The following is a 20,383-nucleotide window of genomic DNA, read 5'->3' as shown; positions in this document are numbered from 1 at the left end:
TGGGGAATAAATCGCGCACGGCTAAGTTTTAAATATTAAAGCGTATTTATATAGCAAAACGTTGTCGCAGACGTTAGGGCCAAAAGCATAAAAATGTTCATAATCATTGGTTTCTGAGCGTGGCGCCGATATAACTAACAAGTGCTAATACAAAAAAAGATTCGTCCGTCCGAAATATTTATTGCAACGTTCGAGAAAGTTGATGTCAGTGTTGCCAACTGCAGCGCGCACCGGTAAGGTCGCCGGTCATTTTTCACTGTCCGATAGCGAATCGTTCACGTAGTAAATACTAATTAGCTATAATAAGTACGTACAGCGTGTTTATTCCGACGTTCTCGATCGGCACTCGAGTGACAAAAAATATATATGATTATACCTGTTTAGATGTTTCCTTTTGTATTTAACCTAGCGACTATTTGCGAGTATTTTAGAGGACATGAAGTGGAATATTCCCACACAAAACGACCTTTTGTTCGGCCATGACGCAATCGTTTTTTAATTCGTCGCATAATGAACCGTCATGGCGAAGCTTATACTTTACGTTTTATTTCTCTCCGGTTGACTTTTTTTGTTCCTATTATAAATCTAACTGCTTATTTTATGTGTTAATGTGTTTCAATTAAGTTAATTGATATGTTTTACCTTTTATAATTTTTCACAAGATGGCGGACCTTGGCCACGAAATCAATTTTTCAGAAAACTTATAAACATTTCTGGTGATTTTGATGATCAAACTGAATTTCAAATGTACCGCTCTTTTTTCGTCAAAGTGAAAAAATCAATATTCATTAGTATAAAGTTGCTAAGTTGCTGGTTATGCAAAAACAAGCAACTTTGCACGCCTCATTAGTTACGACATATTTAATTATATAATACTTTTTTAAAGGCGCTGACCTATTTCACTTTCATATTTTAATTAAATCAAATACTTTTAGTGAACATATCAATTGTAAAGTAAAATTACGATTTTATAATATAATAATAATATAAACCTTTTTCATTTCAAAATGTAACATTCCAGAATCAATATGTTTCTTCTGACAAAGATAAACTTAATTCTGGTTTGCCACACAGAGGCCACAGAGTAGCACTGATCTATGGCTTGTTAAGTTACTAGTTATGGTTTCAAAAAAAGAATAATGCTTACTAAAAACAAACGTTTTGCAGCTTTTGGAGTGATGCGTTTGGGTCTCATCGCACGAGCAATGTCTACCGTCGCCAAGAGCTTCCAAACCCACCAAGTGGTTCCGGACGTTATCGCCGTCGCTCCCACTGAACTGATACGGGTGATTCATAATGATAAATATCATAATAAGCGTCTTAAAAAAATATAAATCAGCGATATCTATTTTTAATCACAATTTCAGATTAAATATCCAAGCGGCGTACAAGTATCAGAAGGTAACGAGTTAACTCCGACCCAAGTCAAAGATGTACCCACCGTAGAATGGAAAGCTGATCCCGACGCGTACTACACTTTTTGCATGACCGGTATGTTATCGATCGTCTCGAATCTGTCTCCGTACATGTTGAACATTCATTTCTGTATTCTAGATCCTGATGCTCCGAGTCGCGCCGATCCCACCTACCGCGAGTGGCATCATTGGCTAGTCGGGAACGTCAAAGGCGGCTCGGTGGCCAGCGGAGACACTCTGTCTCAATACGTAGGAAGCGGCCCTCCGCCGGACACCGGTCTCCATCGCTACGTCTTCTTGGTCTACAAACAGCCTTCCAAGATCGACTTCACCGAGCCTCGTCTCACCAACACGTAATTATTGTTTATCTTTTATTATTATTTATAATTCTAATATCTACTAATATATTTTATTTTGGATATTAGGAGCGCCAATAACAGGGGCGGATTCTCCATCGCCAAACTGGCAGCTAAATATGCCTTGGGCGACCCCGTGGCTGGAAATTTCTATCAAGCTAAATACGACGATTACGTTCCCATTTTGTACAAACAACTCGGCGCATAAATATTCCAATGATTAATACTGTAATTTTTTAAAATGCAATAAAATATATTTTCAGCGTGATTTACAAGACTTTTATTTATAAAATGGCAATTACACGATTAGGGCGAAAGCTGCTTATGAAGAGTCGGCACGTAGTCGTCATACTCAGCTTGGAAAAAGTTGCCTGCGATCGGCGAACCCAGCGAATACTTTTCTGCGAAATTTGCTATCGAAAAGCTAGCCATGGTTCTGCTACTCCTGTAATGGAATCGAATATTATATCCACGAATGTTATCATAATGTTTTAACTACACACCTGTTAGTTACGCGCGGCTCCTTAAAGTCGATCTTGCCGGGTTGCTTATACAAGAGAAACACGTATCGGTGAAGTCCGGTGTCTTTGGGAGGTCCACTGCCGACGTATTGAGTCAAAGACTCTCCTTTAGCTAGATCGGAGCCGGGAATGTTACCTACGAGCCAATGGCGCCATTCTCTCCTGGTAGGTTTCACGCGACTCGGAGCATCGGGATCTATTCAAAAACCACAAAACAAAAATATGTTATTAATATGCTCAATGTAGAACTGCTAGTGAAGAAAATGTTAATTACACTTTTCCATGAGAGTCGAATACAGTAAACCCCCCAATATCACGGTAAATTGTGGACGTGCTATTTGGATGCCTGTTACTTAAAGTGTGAGCGAATCTCACCACGCACGCCTGATTCGTACATACATATTGCAAAAAATTGTATGAGTATTTTCTAGTCCCCCAACTACACGCACCCAAATAGCATGTTCCCAACTTACCGTGTTATTGGGAGGTTTACTGTATATCATTTACAGCTACAAAGTTAACACGTACTTGCGCTTTGTCTAGAGCGGTGGTAAATTATCCCTAATGGGGTAAAAATGAAATTTTTATGAGTAATGAGCAAATTCATTTAAAAATATACATTTTCTGAAATATTTATTTAAGATTCCAAAATCAACAAAAGCGCCAAAAAATCAATGAAGCACGAATTGAATTTGCTAACAAACCAGATCAATCATATTTTTGGATGTTAATAACTGCAAAGGCTTTAAATTGTACATGAGGAGACAGTAAAGAAGTTGTTGCCTTTTGCAACAACCTACCTTTGCGAACAAGGATTTTCCACTTTGATGAACATAACAACAAAACAAAGTAATCGATTGGATCCCGAAGACAGTATTCAAATTACTCTGAAATCAAAATGCCCTAATTTTGATGTCATTATATCAAAAATGAAACAACATCATTTCCCCAAAACCTGAAGTAAAAAATTTTCTCGAATTTCTGTTTCATAATGACAATATAAATTGATTTAATAAACCTTTCGAATTAAAACGATATATGACATTCTACCTTTCAAAGGGATAACATAAATGTGTAAATAAATATATTTTGGAGTAATGGGTAAAAAAGTTAGAGTATATTTTCAATATTGATATTTTTTAAATAGTGAAATCCTAATTATAAAGGGATTTCGCGAAGCTGTTTACTTATTGTGTGCTCAGTGTGCCTTCAAACATTATTTAGTAAATACATTAAGTCAAACTTGTCCCTTCTTAGAATACAAGATAAGGCATTCCAGATAAGCAAAAATTGTTAGAAAATACTGCAATTGTATGAGACTGTCAACTACAATATAAGCTGTAAAATAATTATAATATTACTATACCTGTCATACACAGAGTGTAAAAAGATTTAGGGTCCGCTTGCCACTGCACCATTGGTTCGCTTTTTACTTGCGTCGGTGTCAATTCTCCACCCGGAGTCACTTCTAAGTTAGCATATTTGATCTGGTAAAAGTTGTCAATATAAATGCTTTATAATTGAAGCTCGTATAAATTTTGATTATTTACCTTTAACAACGTCTTAGGAGCCACTGAAACGACATCTGGTACTACTTGTTCAGATTTGAAGCTTTTCTCTATTGGAACATCTTCGGCTGCCGTATCAATTACCGCGATCACTGTGGAGTAAATAAAACGTAAATAATGAAATTACATATGATTATTTAACAGGAAGGAAATGATTTATGTGTCGAGTTAATTAGCACAATTCTATTGTACCTGCTGTGTTTACAAAGCATCGCAAACGTAATAATAGAGGATGTTTGTTTTTCATTATACATAAATTAAATATAAAAAGAGTGTACAAAGAACATATAACATTGAATGCCATTAGGTGTGCCGGGGACCTTGTTTTTTTTTTTTTTTAATGCTCTAATAAACTCATGATTTTAAACTGATATTAAAAAATATTTGTTTTTATTACAGCAAAAAAATGTAAACAAAATGCTTATTTACATTTTTAACATATTTTAACATATATTAGCATTCTTAAATAAGGTTTCATTTCTTAGGTCTCATCGCTTTTATTTAGTAAAATTATATGTACAAATGTTGCTTTGTAGTGAGCACCGAGTATCCAAAATTATTTTAATGATTGAGTGTAATAAACCTTTTGAGCTCATTTAACTTAAACTCTTCAATTCAATTGGGAATTAAAATGTGTTCTTTTAACAATAAATGATAAATTTATTTTTAACACTAATTTGATTGTCCACCATAGCAACAATACAAAAACTAATTTGTGAATCGATATTTATTTTATACTTATTTTTTACTTGTTGGCCTAAACAGAATAATTCAATTTTAAATCCGTATCCATTGAGATAGTTTAAAATCAACGTGCTTGCCCACTCTGAATCTTTAATAAAAATGTAATTTGCTTTTTTCAGATGTTAAGAACGGTCACAGCCAATTGGTTTTTGCTTCGAATCAAAGGTTATTAAGCGAAATCTTACCAATTAGGGCAAAAGCGATAGAAGTCCATATAGCGGCCATGTTGACAAAAGCGTAACTAGCCAACTGAGAGTTCCGTTAGTACAACGAAAACCTGTTTACGATTGCAATATCTCACACCCACGCCAATTTATATTTATTCAATCTGCCGCTCAGGTGTCGACGACCTTTAAAATCAAATAAAAATAAACTATAGAGATACATTTTTATTACATACGCGACTTAACTTGATTTATTTATTTTTATTTCTTACTACAAATCATGTATTGTTGGTCTGTATACAAACAATAATTAGTACTTGTTAGTTTGGACGGTGCTTCGCTCAAAAACTCACCACTGGGAATTTTCAAACCAAAACCTAACCTTATCGAATATAAAAGTTAATTTGCTTAGGATAGGTTTGGGTTTGAACAGCGTAGGAAACGCAGTGGGTTATGTTATTCTAACTAACAAGTTTCTAAGCGTTATACTTTTAAATATTTAAATAAAAGCACGTATGGTGCACAGTCTACTGCAGTCAGGGTTGCCATATGCAAAAGTGAAAAAGAAGGACATTTATCTTTGAAAGGAGCACATTTCAAAATACAACTAAACTTAAGATATAAACCTTTATTGTAAGAGAAAACAATAAATTCAGTATTAAAATATTTTTTAAAACGTACTGCTAATACTAATCATGCATTTAAACATACTTTTCAGAGCTGCCTATTTTTAACAAAAGTTATTTGTTTCTTAATAAATAACTATAAAAAACCGAGCATGCCATACTCTTAAAATTGTATTGTGTGATTATTATCGCCTACACTGACTCGTTGTAGCTTTCGTTCCTTGGTCCGTTAAGAGTTTATCAGTGATAAAACCCTCTCAACGTTTGCGTTATAAGCAGGAATGCAAAAATAAAATTAACAAATTTTCAGTAAGTCTGAAAACCGATCACTATTGGGACGAGATTTCAAAAAATACTGTCTATTGTTCATGTAGCATATAATCTTCGTAAAACTTAGTCCCTTTATCTTCAGATTTAAGGAATGACACCAGGCTGCAAAATTGGTCTTCCAAAAGGAACCAAATTTTCATATTTGTACTTATTGTATTCTTTAGGTAGCATCCATTCAAAGCACAAACTCGCACAGTTATCAGGTTCATTTTGTCATGTATTCAAAATATGTTTTATAAGCACGTTGAAAATCGTTATAGATGATCTGCTTTCTTCCTTCGAACCATTTACTTCAAGAATAAGCTGCTTCACATTCAAAGGTTAAAATTTGTCTTCAATTCTGTTTCGCAGCATCCGCAGTACTAATTCTAAGATGTTCATAATTTCCAGTACTGCGTTTTCTTCTTGCTGTGCAGATGCAATGTTTGCTTAAAATACAGACGTTAAAGAATGTGTGAACCACAAATACACTTTCAAAAATTTATTCTTGTTATTTTTATACTGCACAAACATGTTCAAAAAAGGAAGACATTTTATGGTGGATGGAGGACATTATATTTTAATTGAAAAAGGAGGACTTGTCATCCTTTTTGTTTACCGTATAGTAGCCCTAAGTGCACTCTAAAGCTCTAAACTAAAAATCCTTGAGCATTGACGGATTTTACGCACCTTAGCAATTTCAAAAAGTACTTCTTTGAGTAGATTCTACACCAAGAATGCAATAAACTGTATCCCAACGCTCTTAGCAAAAGGTACTAGGATACAAATACGATACTTAGTAATACTGCCATTTCGTTAAAATAAAAAGCAGAGGATTTATTTTATAGAAGCATTATAGCACATTTTATTTAAACATCTTAAATGAGATTATTTTAATAAATTTAATATAGTGGTCGGCAAAAAAGTTTCCTCTAAATGAGGCCAATTATTATATATATCTTTGCATTTAAAATTTTTACCTTTTATGTCCCCCCCCCCACACACACACACATACACATTACTGAACCTTGCGCCGTGTAGATCCGCCACTGTAAAAATCTCTGTTATTTAATTCGACTCATAATGAGAAGCTATTGTATAAAAATACCTTGCCAATCGCGTGTATCTTCACTATTATTGCAGCTTTCTTAAGTGTTAGCCTGCAAACGGACCCGCAGTCATGGAGAAGCTTATATTTTACGTTTTGCTCCTCTCCGGTTTCATTTTACTTTATTCATTTTTATTATTATATCAATGGCTTGATATGAAAACAGCAATTGTTGCTGAAAAGGATCAAAAACAATATTTTTGTTGGTTATTTTCATTAATATTTTTTACTGACATTGTGTTTTAACATTAACATATTTCTTACAAGTTTTTACATGTAATAATAATTGTACTTGTAGTTTTTCTAAAGGTGAATGAATTTAGTATTCATTGTTAATTCAACAGACAAAAACATATCTAGAACATCTTATAGATTGAAATATGATTTATAAAATATGTTCATATAGTTCCCAAATTCATATAGTTTATATGACAAACACTAGTCTGCATTGAAACTGAGTCTTTGAATTACCTTCTGTTTGATCACTTTTCTTAATACATACAAAAAGTTTTATGTGAACATAACATATTTAATTTGCTTAACCTTTGTACAAATATATTTGAAATATTGTCATTGTTCAAGTTTTTCAATTTCTGCATATAGTGTCTGCTTCCATACTTATTCTAGAAAATTGTGGTAAAATATATATTAATCTAAAAATATAAAATATTACAAAAAAAATAAATCAATTTCCATTGGTACATAATGCATGAATTTTATGCTGATTTTTAGGCATTGGAAGGTTTTTTTCTGTAGACTTTCGCCGAGTATATATAGCAAGTTTATATTTCATTCAAAAGACACCAGTATTAGTTAAGCACAATATTTCAGAAACATATTTAATAGTCAGTTTTTTAAGATTAGTAACTTTTAAGTGAAATGGTCAGTTAATAATATAAAACGATCATTAACTTTTTGATAAACAATTGGTAAACCTGTCAGAGCAACAATACCAAAACTTATTTATTTTTTCTTTACTTATATATATTTTTTGTATAAAAATAATATATATTATATTTTTACAGTTATTTCCTAATGCATTTGTAACTAACCATTAAAATAAAAAAAATATATACTATACCATATACTACCATTTGTATAAACCATATACTCAAACTACAGACTTTTACTAAAATACTGACCAAAATCGAACAGAATTACTAACTTAAATTAATATAGGCTATTTAAATTGTTACCAAAAAAATGATGTCTTAAGCGTGTAAAAAGTTGCATTGGTTGTTCTTATATCAAGTCATATAGATAGCATCAATCAAAAAATCTTGAGTACTATGACTCGTTTACCACTCTTTGTTTTTGCAGTTTTTGGAATGATGAATTTGGATCTCATTGCACGAGCAACGCCCACTGTCGTCGAGAGCTTCATAACTGTCGAATTGGTTCCTGACATTTTCGCCGTTGCACCTGCTGAACTGCTCAAGGTTAGATGCATTATCTTTATGCAAAAAATCTTATTATTTTGATTCCTCTACAATTTAGATCAAATTCCCGAATGGCCTAGAAGTGTCAGAAGGCAACGAGCTAACTCCGACCGAAGTTAAAGATGTACCCGCTGTAGAATGGACCGCCGAGCCCGACGCATTATACACTCTCTGTTTCACCGGTACGTTGTCGTTTGTCCTAACTATCGTTATAGAATTTTGATATTGTACGACCGGTGTTCCAGATCCCGATTCTCCGAGTCGTGCCAATCCATTCCTCCGCGAATGGCATCATTGGTTAGTCGGAAACATTCAAGGCAACTCCGTGGACAGCGGAGACACGTTGACTGAATACTTAGGAAGCGGTCCTCCGGCGAACACCGGTCTCCATCGCTACGTTTTTTTTGTTTACAAACAGCCTTCCAGGATCAACTTCGACGAGCCTCATCTCAGCAACATGTTAGTATTTTTTCGTAACAATTAAAGGGCAGAAACTTTATCGAGTATAAGTTAAAAGAAAGATTATTAATATGAAAAACTCATATTCTTCTATAGTAATATGAAAATCCTTGTTCTTGTGTTATCAATAGCATAACGTTATAATTATAAAATGCAAGAAATTAGATGATCAGTAATTTTTAAGCGAAACAATCATTAATATGTGGTCAGTTAATAATGATAAAATAATTTGAATGGTCAGTTGAATATATTATATTAATTGGTCAGAAATGAATTAATTGATTTAGCAAGTAAAACAAATTTCTAAATTATTTTGTGCACATTATTTTGCAATTCCACAAAACATTTTTAAAAATACAATTAAATTCATATACATGTAGATATATGTATATTAAAAATATTAAGTTGAGAGGTTATCATACATATTTGATCCAAAATTTGTTTCATTGGTTAAACCACCAGTTATTTTTTGATTAATTTTACATATTATGTAGTAAAAATATACATAAAATTAAGTTAAATGATTTTTTTTATGTAATAACCGACCGTTTTATATAATTACGGATTATTTAAAATAATTACTGACCGTTGAGATTCTGACTATTCATTAAGTTACCAAGCATCTCTTAAAATTAATTAACGTCCAATTAAATTAATATGCGTTGCTAAATATTATGCATTATGGAACTTACATCTACTTATTTTAATATTATCAAGAATTTGAATATGTATGTAATGATAACTTGAATTATTTTATGTTTTGCTAATATTAATGGCTGCAATCGGGGCTTCACTAACAGTTTGTCAAAAAGTTATTGATATTACTGATTGTTTCATATAAAACTTGCTGACTTTATTTTTTAAAAACCATCATTTTCAGTAAAATAATTATATGTTAGCTATGAACTTGTGTATGTCTGTTTTTGAAGTACCAAAACATAAAAAGGTTTTATTTTTTATCTTAATGAGGCATACAAAAGTGTGTACTGACGGGATAAAGATATTTTAAGCAATAGCAATATATTTGTGTTAATCTCATTCATTGTTTCACTCATACACAGAGCCGGCTCTGAGCATATGTACGATTCACTCGCGTAGGACCCCGCGCGCAAAGTTAAAATTTAATAAAAGAGATGTTAATATTACTTTTATCACAAAATGTGAAATATAATTCATATAGGGATATTTTATTCCCCTAAAAAACACGATGAAATCAAAATTATGCAAATTCTAGGGTCGGTTCTGCCATCTCAGACTTTGCAAAATTCGTAAACCTAGACATAGCCGGCCCGCTTTCCACCAAAATTCCATCGTCAATTTTGTGGGGTCCTTTGAACCCTTTGTGTTAAAGAAACAAGAGCCAGAACAACTTGAATGTGTCGTTTCTATGAATAATTCCTTAACGTTTGTTTTCGTCGCGATATATCAATAACTATGACCCATTAAGACTCACATGTTCGATCCTGTGTTTTCTTCTGACAGTCCATGTTTCGGAAATAATATGAGTTTCAGATTTCAACATACGTTGATTGTAAGCAGTGATTCGAAAACTTTTTGTGTTAAACCCCTTTTTAAGATTAGCAATATTTTTACCGGATAATAAATTTATTAAGATTCAATAATGTGGAGATTCCTTAGTATATAGTTCTAAAATGTATTACTTTGATATTGGAAATTACAAACGATATTTTTTTGCAGTTTAGTTATTTGGCATGATGTATATGCAATTAACTTACTTATGATTTTGAAGAAGCAAAATGTCGAACTGCATATATTGAAATTTTACTTGGAATTACGATACTATATTAGTTTATTTTATATATTATTAAATACATTTTGTATTCGTTATATAACCTTTTTTGGGGGGTCGACCCTGCTTATACACATCAAGAATACCAATTATCTTTACATTTCAAATGCACCAAGAACATTTGTGCCTTATCCAATGAACTTCAGGATATCGGTATTTAGTAACTAAATGAATATTTGCTTTTTCATTGCATATTTTTTTTTTGTAAACAGCTGACCGAATTGAATGCAACCTTTCACAAGGACATACGAGAATTAGTGAACCAAAAAAGAGTAGTTCTTCACCAAGATAAAGCATGACCATATGTAAATTATGCGTTAAATTGAGATGTTATTAAGCATCCACCATATACCCCAGACCTCGCACTGTCTGATTTTCACCTATTCAGGTCCATGCAAAATTTTCTAAATGAAAAATAAAATTCAATATCGGAAGTCAAAATATCCCTTATTAATTTTGTTGCATCGAAGCCTCGTGAATTTTATTCTAAACGTATAAATAAGTAGGTAGAAAGGTGGAGAGCTGTCATAAGTACTGAAAGAATATTTCAAAAAAAAAATAAGCAGACAACCACCATTGCATCAACCCAATAGCTTTATTATATGGTAATAACCGAGCCTCGTTTAACTTCATCCGATGTTAGCAAAATAATATTTCTTTGTTTTTAGGAGCGCTGTTAACAGGCGTAAATTCTCCATTTCCAAACTGGCAGCAAAATACAACCTGGGTGATCCCGTCGCTGGAAATTTCTTCCTTTCTCAATATGACGATTACACTGGCAAATTGCACAAGATGATCGGCGTCTCATAAATAAAATATAAATTACAATAAAATTGTTAATTTTGAGTTTCTATGTATGCAGACTTGAATACTTACTGCACTCTGATCGGTGCGGGTCAGATGGGTTATTATTATCTTTGATTTAACACATTTAAGCAATTGATACATATATTATTAACTACTTATCCGTTTTTTTAAATAGATCAAATAAAGAAATCAACACGAAAATGTTTTTTTATTTTCTCGAAAACGGCAATAAAATTAGGGTCAAAGTCGTTGCGCATAACGCTCATTGAAAAGTCATGGCCAAATAAAAAGGAATTATTTTGAGAGATATGTGCATAAAAATAAATAGTTTGTTCCATAAAACGAATAGTTTGTGCTTTTATGTTAAGTAAATCTTAGGATTTTTTCTTCGAAAAAGGATTCGTTGCAGAGAGTTATTCATGAGGTGTTCACTGTTCTGTTCAACAGTAATGCACGTACAATTTGTTTTATGGAGCAATTATTTTATATACTGCTCATTAAATTGTCCTCAATTAAAAACTTGCGATCAATGTTGGTGTGTGGGGGCCCATTTATTTAGGTTTTATTATGGCCAAACCTAGGCAGCACTCTGGTAACACTGGCGTAACGGACAAATTCTCTTGATGACTTTGGCGGGCTCGCACAGCCGGTGCTAACCAAACATCATATATTCTAACATGTAACTTGAACTATATTAAATAAAATACTACTGCAACGGCTCAATCTGCGTATAATTGCCATCTCTCACCATCCGTCGTAAAAATGGGGTATGAGTTTTAACTAAAAGAAAATTTGAACATATGTAAAAAAATATACACAACCAATTGAGGTTTACTAATCAGATCAAATTTGGGATGCGAAATATTCAATTTTTAAGTAAAAATTCTGAAGAACGAATGATATTTCTTCTTGTGCGTCAAAAAGTTAGGTACCTTTGGAGCAGTAGGTTGCCTGTAGATATTTATTAGTCGCTGAATACACTATCATCTTGACCATTTAGCTGCTACGGTGTTTTTGAAAAGTTCACAAAATAAGCTTACAAATTATTTACCTTTTCCTGCATCATGACACCAGCAACAATCTTTGCTAACAAAGATCGTCTTAGCCCACTATCTCACCGGGATGCCACAGCGACATAGCCAGCAGCATCTCCAGACACAATGTATATAATTGTATGGCTACGTCGCTGTGGCGTTCCGGTGAGTTTCTGAAGATATTGTAGGGGCCCATTTATGTATTTATATAATATATACAATATATATATGACGTAACGTACATATTCTCTTGGTAAACTTTAGCGGGCTTGCAGCGCCGGTGCGAGTTCAGTTTTTGACCATAGTGACACATTAGGTTAACCTGTCGATGGACTTAATTTTAATTAATAAATAACAATTAAATATCTTAATAATAAACGAAAAATATATGTATCTTTAAAAATATTTATTACTCGTTATAGTTCTCTTATAAAAAAGGTAGTCGAGACCTGCGAATCGTGAGACTCCCGAAAGGTCAACGGAGACGCGTGCAATAGTCATAGATTCGTTCCGATTTTGTTTAAATTAATCACAATAATATTTACAAGTACATACGATACAATAATTGATAAACAAAACTGTCGTCGCTCGGTATAAAACGTAGTACGGAAACGGATTCGCCGAAAACGACGGCGAGATGGCACACGTCGAAAGCGACGGAGATCCGCGCAAGGGCATAAATATCACAATAATACTAATCGAACGTGCGCGTATAGCGTCTCGGCTAGAGTCAGTACTGATTGCGGTGCTTCTTGAAGCACCTCTTGTCTGCTTGGCGCGCCAGGATGTCGCTCACTCGCGACTTGTGCTGGAAGACGCGCATTACGTTGGTCCGCGCCTCGCCCACGCCGCCGCACACTATTTGACTCCTCTGGATGTTGCCCTTCAGCAGTTCGCAGACGCGGTGCAGGTTCGGTCCGTCGTAGCTCTCGATGGCCCTCAGCGCCTCCCTCGCTTGCTCCAAAACGCCGTTCTCCAGGTCGATCTGAAAGAGAAGATTCGCGTCAGACGAGATACTGGATCGTCGAAGAGGCAAAAACGACTCACCAAATCGTCCATCTGTGCGGTGAGATGATGGATCTTCCATCCGTTGGCTTTCTGCAGAACGTGCTTCTGAGCGGCGAGCTCCACGACTGAGGGCCGTCGGTCTTCTCGCCTCTTGACGTCGCAAGGTCGCACAAAATGGAGAGCGTTTGCACGCCATCCACAAGTCCAGCCCGCTCCGAGCATAGCACCTGTAAAAAGAGACGTGTTACACAATACGAAGGCGTGTGACCCGAAAAAAGAACAAACGCTCACGTCTCGGAGGTTTTTCGGCTTCGGGAGGCGCCGGGGCGGGCGGAGGAATTGCAACGGGAGGCGGCGAAGGAGCTATGATCATGCGTATGCCTTCCGATGGGAACTCGCAGTCGGCGCTCCCTCGAGCTCCCCGAGCCTCGCTGCTCAGCCTGAAAATATGCGACGATTATAACTGCCACTGGAAAGGGAAAGACTCTGACTCTTGCACTCACAGTTGCTTCCTCGGTTTCTTTCGCGGAGAGCAGTTAGCGAACAGTGATAGAATCGGCTGAGGCGGCGGAATCGGGGGAGGCGCCGGCGGCGGAGACGGCGCCTCATCTTCCGGCTCGGGACTGGAGGCGGCCGAAACGGTGGTGGATCCTCCGGGGGACGGAGGTGGAGACGCCGTCGGAAACTGCGACTTGACGAGCGAACCTATCGAACAGAAAGGTTCCCTACGAAACGCGGTCTACTACGACTCGAGCGCATTTTACTCACCCTTCGTTTTCTCTCTTGCGCAAAATGGAAGGCCTCTGGGGGCCGGGCGGACTGCCTGGACCTCGATTCGCATCGCCGAGATTGGAAACGGCAGGACTTTCAGAGGTCGTCGTTAACGATCGATATTGAAACTTTGAACGATCCGAGAGCTCACCGAAGGCAGCGACGGTAGTGTGAGAAGGCAGCATGCTGATCGGCAGAGAGTGCACCGACGTAGACAGAGGCAGCGACGAGACAGTCGCGGTCGCGCTGGAAGACTGCGTTGCGCCGCCGATGCCGCCGGATACTTCATAGTAATATGGTCCAGTCACTGAAATAAGATTTGGAATGAACGACCATCGACACTATGAAAAGAACGCCGACAACGGTATATATACCGGTTCTGTTGCCCATGCCGGGTCTGACTCCTAAAGCCACTCCGACCACTTTAGTCGACTGGTAATTTCTTTGAACGAGCGGAACGACTTTCGGCAGCGTTGTCGTTCGGATCGGAGTTACCGCCGTTTGAAGAACTGAAACATAAAAATGAACATATTTTACTATTATTAATTTAATCGCGATGGAAATATTTATACAACATCCATGCGCAGTGCTGTTTTTAATGAATTAAGAATTGAGTTTTTATACATAAACTTATCTTGTTACTTTTTAGAAGTTAACAAATGTTTCATTATTGCATTAGGTGTACATTGTAAAAAAAATGTTCTACCGTATAAAAGACGGAGATTTACTCGCGCGCTCCATATAAATTTATGATAAATTGATGGCAGTGCGGCAGTGGCGAGAATTGGAATACCTATAATTCTTTGAAAAATATTAAATTTTAATATACCTACAAATTTTTTTGAGCAAACCTCAAGAGATGTCGTCAGATAAAGATTTAAATATTACGTTCAAGCAATTTTAAACCTTAAAATATATTAAACAACTGTGATACAGGGTTCAAAAGTTGATGACGCTAGGAACGACATCAGCATCTGGGGTTTGTTCGCCATCAAACGTGGTGAAAAGGTTAAATGTCAAATTTAAAATACATTCGTATTGATCGTTTCTTATATTCACAATGGTTAAATCAGTAAACGTCAAACCGTGGATCGCTTAACAATGAAATAAAAAATAATAGAATCAACAAATACACATATTTTAAAAATAAAAACGATACAAATTATGATAAAATACTTTTACCAATTATAAAAAAGGAATATCAAACTTTGTGATCTCTACAGTAATTAATTATTCTTTACTTATAAAACCCATCAAATTGACGAGTTTCTGATTTATATTCCGATTTGATTTGTCTCAGACAGTATATTTTTTGTTTTTTTTTACGACTTTTTTATATTTGAACAATGCAAATATATTAGCACTAATTTATTTTCGGAAACTTCTTATTTTTAAAAATCTGGTCACTATATATCTATTTTAAATGACACCCGTTAAATTGACGGGTTTATACCCGTAAATCTAGTGGTTTTTTTGGCCAAAAGTCTGCATGTCATGTGTTTATGAAATGAAAAAAAAAACAGATGTTCCCGATGCAACATTGGATTAGTCAGAATATGACCCTCCAGGATGTATATACAATTTTGAAGGTGTGCCAGTTCATTGGTACTGATTCGTTTCAGACATCAGAGGCGACAAACTGATATCGGCAGAAAAATCACCGTAAATAACTTTTGTTCACCCTTGAAAATGGAGAAATATTATAGTCCCGGAATTAAATAAAATTAAATTGGTTAGCTTTTTTTATTAATTATGGCAATAGTTTGAAGAAATACCATTTCCAAACACTGGAATACGAATCCTAGAATTAAAACTACCTTTAGAAAAACAGTAAGTCGACAACCACACAAAAATAAACATTAAATTTAAAATTTCATTAGTGTTATAATATATAATATAAATAAATTACAATAGAATAAGTGTTTACGAGTGTGTATCTATCTATATTGTTTTTTATTGTATTTGTTAATAGTTAAAAGAAATCTGTTTCTGTTACATTGTGCAAAATCAAAATGGCAAAGTTGCACAGTTGTGCCGTGCGAATATTATTGCGTATATTGACTGTAAAATTATTTAAATACATTTTTATTGTATTGGTACACGAATTACAGTTTGACGGTAACTGAATTCACTATTACGAATATATAATATGTGGAATATATTCATACAAAAAAAATCTGTATGTGTATGTAAACACTGCCTTGAAACATTTTTTTTGCCTCTGCAATTTTGGATATTTTTCAGTTACTATAATATTAACAAGCACGTTATTTAGGGGGGGGGGGGCAGGTGGGGGTATTTGCCCCTTTAGATATGGCTAGAAAAATGTATGCCATTTAATAAAATACTATCAATTTTAATGAAATCAAAATATTAAAAAAATAAGCGATTGCCCCCCTCCTGAAAAAGGATGAAATGACATCCCTGATTCTAAACCAGAAATTCTCAGGTTATCCCTCAAATAAAAATTATAAAAAAAACAGTCTCGAAACGCTCAAAAACTCACCATTGGGAATGTTCAAACCAAAATCTAACCTTATCAAATATAATGGTTAATTTGTTTAGGTCAGGTTTGGGCTTGAACAGTGCGGGAAACGCATTGGGGAGTAACAACTGGTGTTTTTGAGCGTGGCGCCATGCTAACTAACAAGTTTCCAAAAATTATACTTTTAAACATTTAAATAAAAACACGAATGGTGTACACTTAATATAAATGAGCACCATCTCACATATTTTCCAAACTCCTCAAAGCTATCGACAGGGACGTCATACAAATAAAATACATGTTTAATACAAATTTAATGAATCTTAATGAAATGGGAATATTAAAAAAAATTACTTCTGACTAGCCAACTTTTGCACTCCCCACTCTGGGAAAAGCTTAAATGACGTCCCTGATTCTATATCAGAAATTCTCAGGTTATACCCCAAAGAAAATATAAAAGATATTTATCTCGAAAATATTTTTAAAAATATGTAATTTTAGTGAAATCATTATATTTTCACTAGTGAGGTTCAAGTACATTTTCATCAGTAGATATATATTTCTAATAGTGAAAAAATAATTTGACTGATCAGCACTAGTGACATTATATACTACTTCAAAATGTCTATATATATAATGCTGTTCAAATCCAAACCTATCCTAGACAAATTACCCAACCCAACCCAACTTTAACTAATGAAAGTTCTAAAACTAAAACTAATTATTAAAGGAAAATAAATGGAAGATCTACAGACAGACATCGCATTTTATTGCTATTGACGTGGATTTTTTACTTCTGAGAAGGGATAATTGTTTTTAATTCGGTTTAGATATGCTTCACACGAATAGCAAGTTTCCAAATTGGAGCATTATGGCAATGATTGTGTTTTGTACTTCTTGTTGTTTTCATGAACTAAAGGGTTAAGTAACACATTACAAAAACTGGATAAGCAGAAAGAATGTTGGAAGGCTAAACACTAGGGGTTTGTTTATTACGACACATACAATGCAACAATAACACATTTACAGTGCTAAATGGATGAGGGAACCGTTTTTGAATATTTTTTTGTCCATACAATACAAATGTGTGTATATAGTGAATCGTCAACTTATGAGTGAATTGATTTACAAGTATTTTGAGATACGAGATTTTTTTTAAATATTAGACTTGACATTCAGGGAAAAAAACATATTGCATAACTTAAAAAAACTCTGTAATTTAGGTAGTATGTATTTACCATTTCAATTCTTCCCATTGATATGGATTATCCACATTTTAATTTATTTTAAACATACGAGCATAATATTGACATAGCTCCATCACTGAACGAATTAAACTCTTAAGTCAAGGCACCGTTGTATTTTGTTTTTTATTTTAACACAAGTCTCTTTACCCTTTTGAGCAGTGAGCTAATTTTATGTATTTTTCTATAATTATTTCTGCTGTTATTTATCTATTATTATTCTGTATTGCATTTATAGTAAATTATAGAAAAAAAATCATGGATTCTCAAGGTTTATTGCTTTGATTTAATTTACTGCTTTTTCGTATGTGTGTTTTAATATTTTATTTTAACATTTTTCTATTATTAAATTTCGTTAATTAATTATACATTATTTTTATAAAGTATTCGGCTTTTGTGAATTTTTTTTATATCAATTTAGAGGCTCTTAACATTTTTTATAAAATCAATATAAAATATTTTTTCTAATGTTAATTTATTGGTATTATTTTCTATAAAAATATTTACATTAAATCAAATTAAAAAAAAAGTATTATATAAATGCTTATTTATATAATACTTTATTTATTATTTCTTGTGACAAATCGGACCACTCCAACATTTCACATATTTTGTAAGCAACTAATGTAGGAAATAAATACTTAAACGAATTTTAACAAATAATAACGAATATATGTACAATATATGAAACGAACCAAAAATGAAAAAAAAAACTGTAAGAGTACTCGAAGTAATAAAAGATAAAATGGAAAATGTGTAAAATATTGCTTTTACTTGTTTAAATTACATAAAAGTGTAGAAAGTATAAAAATATGAAAAATAATGTTTGGTCCAATTATTTTGTCACACCACTGGGTACCTCAAAATGGTAAAAGATCGACAACCGAATTAAAAAATGATATTAGTGAAAACTTTACAACAATAGTGACTCGCGTTTTTACCTTGAGGCGGAGGCGTTCTCTGAGGTGACGGAACATTTGCGGGACGTACGGCGCGTGCGACCACTACAACAAAGCATAATAGCAACGTACACAATGATTGAACGGTTGCAAATAAAAGAAGCGACGAAAAATATTTACCCGTCGTAGAAGTTCCCACCGGCGGTAAAGCCGGCCTCAGGGTGGCCGGTTTCGGTGCTGCGGTAATCTGGGAAAAGGTAGCGAGTTTCGTTAGGAGCTATTAAATGAAATTGTATTCCAATTAAAGTCTCACCTGTAGAGCGTGCGGTCTATTGGGACGTGGCGCGTAGACCACGGCGTTGGGTCGAAGCTGAGCGCTCGACGTCGACCATCCCGGCGCCGCGGAGGAAGCCGGCGGCCTCGGAGCCCCGACGGCTCTGGGCACAGAGAGATTGGCGACGGTGGCCGGACCTGTTTTCATACAACTCTGGTCAAATTGCACCATAACAGATACGAAAAGGATTAAACGGGGTTACCTCTCGGGACATGGTAGCTAGTCAGCTGCTTGGTCACTGTAGTGGCTGTCGGTAGAAAAAAATATTCTTATTGGAATCTTTATTGAAAAATCGCTAATATTGTATAAAAAACAGTAATCTGATTTATTGTGATTGTGATAAGCAAAAGTACATTTGTTTAAATGATAAATATCATTTATGTCCTATGAAGATAAGTGTTTAACATTAACATATATCTTTAAATTTCAACTTTTATTTTATAGATGAAAAATGAAAAGGTAAATAAAGATGGATCGCAGTAAAGTACCGGGGTGGTGCGCGGGGGGCGCGACGAGGCACACGGAAGCGGGCAGAGGCCTGACAGTGGTGGGGCTCTGCACGGAGATGCGCCGAGGGGCGGCGTGGGAAGGCGCGGGGACGACCGACGCCACTTGGCCCCGCACCAACCCGAGCCCCAGACCGAGCCCCAAAGGCAGAGGCAGCAGCGTCGTCTTGTCGCCGCCCTTCACGATCTTGATCTTGTGCGGCAGCAGGCCGGGGGCGGCGGCCCTGACCGGCGGCGCTTCGCTCATTGCGCTCCTCCGACTCCTCCGACCATCGTCGCGTCAAACTGCCACTGCGCCGGTGTTGCCACTCCGTTGCCGCTCTTTCTATGTCGCTACACACACTGGGGTAATATCGAAATAATACGTTCACAAAACCGGCTAAATTTTTATTTCTGTCAAATACTCATATTTTATTATACCTGATTAACATTTAATTATAAAAATTTCTAGTATAATATTAATCTATGTTCATACATATTTTTAATATAATATTATTTTTGGTTTAGGTATGTTGGGTTATATTTTTATTTAGTTTACGCATACCTTATACGACACTTCCTTAGCATTATCGTCAGTTAAATAAATTAAAGTAGCATCTGCAAACCTGTGTATTTTAACAACATGAATGATCTCAATATTGTTCTATGAGATATTTACACTCTATATATAAATAATTATAAATTATTATCTCAAGACTTAAATTAATTACCCGATCGTTGTTCGCATAAAATATAATTTGAAATAATAAACTACTAAAGTTTTTAGATGATTTTAA

The 20,383-nt window shown here is 34.8% G+C and overlaps 4 protein-coding genes and 1 long non-coding RNA gene across 12 annotated transcripts in view; 3 read left to right on the top strand and 2 right to left on the bottom strand.

Annotated features, from left to right (window-relative positions):
- The window catches only part of LOC148231410 (uncharacterized), a 302,215-nt gene that overhangs the window by 165,312 nt on the left and 116,520 nt on the right, over positions 1–20,383 (top strand). The window lies entirely within an intron of this gene.
- On the top strand, positions 70–2,039 carry LOC148231419 (phosphatidylethanolamine-binding protein homolog F40A3.3-like). Of its 7 annotated transcripts, none has more exons than XM_088195334.1 (6): positions 309–954; positions 1,022–1,104; positions 1,168–1,286; positions 1,368–1,491; positions 1,555–1,768; positions 1,841–2,039. In XM_088195334.1, the coding sequence occupies exons 2-6, from the start codon at positions 1,098–1,100 to the stop codon at positions 1,977–1,979; spliced, it is 603 nt and encodes a 200-aa protein (XP_088051460.1). In that variant the 5' UTR covers positions 309–954; positions 1,022–1,097; the 3' UTR covers positions 1,980–2,039. The 7 variants fall into 7 exon arrangements, with proteins under 7 accessions (XP_088051458.1, XP_088051461.1, XP_088051460.1 ...); XM_088195336.1 differs by having other exon boundaries at positions 529–949; positions 1,022–1,100; XM_088195333.1 differs by having other exon boundaries at positions 535–949.
- Positions 2,028–4,854, bottom strand: LOC148231418 (protein D2-like). The gene is made up of 5 exons (XM_088195340.1): positions 4,790–4,854; positions 3,843–3,952; positions 3,659–3,779; positions 2,275–2,488; positions 2,028–2,216 (listed from the first exon to the last, which is right to left on the bottom strand). Exons 1-5 carry the CDS (start codon positions 4,827–4,829, stop codon positions 2,078–2,080), a joined length of 624 nt encoding a protein of 207 aa, XP_088051466.1. The 5' UTR covers positions 4,830–4,854; the 3' UTR covers positions 2,028–2,077.
- On the top strand, positions 8,082–11,527 carry LOC148231417 (protein D2-like). Its single transcript, XM_088195338.1, has 4 exons — positions 8,082–8,250; positions 8,309–8,432; positions 8,496–8,709; positions 11,188–11,527. Exons 1-4 carry the CDS (start codon positions 8,101–8,103, stop codon positions 11,327–11,329), a joined length of 630 nt encoding a protein of 209 aa, XP_088051464.1. The 5' UTR covers positions 8,082–8,100; the 3' UTR covers positions 11,330–11,527.
- Positions 12,754–19,919, bottom strand: Sap130 (Sin3A-associated protein 130). 2 transcript variants are annotated; one of them, XM_088195323.1, is made up of 11 exons: positions 19,590–19,919; positions 19,304–19,348; positions 19,081–19,238; positions 18,948–19,044; positions 18,810–18,872; positions 14,514–14,648; positions 14,137–14,446; positions 13,872–14,093; positions 13,660–13,808; positions 13,408–13,595; positions 12,754–13,345 (listed from the first exon to the last, which is right to left on the bottom strand). In XM_088195323.1, the coding sequence occupies exons 1-11, from the start codon at positions 19,852–19,854 to the stop codon at positions 13,091–13,093; spliced, it is 1,887 nt and encodes a 628-aa protein (XP_088051449.1). In that variant the 5' UTR covers positions 19,855–19,919; the 3' UTR covers positions 12,754–13,090. The 2 variants fall into 2 exon arrangements, with proteins under 2 accessions (XP_088051449.1, XP_088051450.1); XM_088195324.1 differs by having other exon boundaries at positions 18,948–19,014.

The sequence above is a fragment of the Plectrocnemia conspersa genome, unplaced genomic scaffold (genome assembly GCF_051122295.1).
Source record: "Plectrocnemia conspersa isolate PC_06_02 unplaced genomic scaffold, ASM5112229v1 ptg000010l, whole genome shotgun sequence".
Lineage (NCBI taxonomy): Eukaryota > Metazoa > Arthropoda > Insecta > Trichoptera > Polycentropodidae > Plectrocnemia > Plectrocnemia conspersa.
The sequence above is the reverse complement of the archived record's forward strand: the minus strand, read 5'-3'. Positions and strand labels throughout refer to the sequence as shown.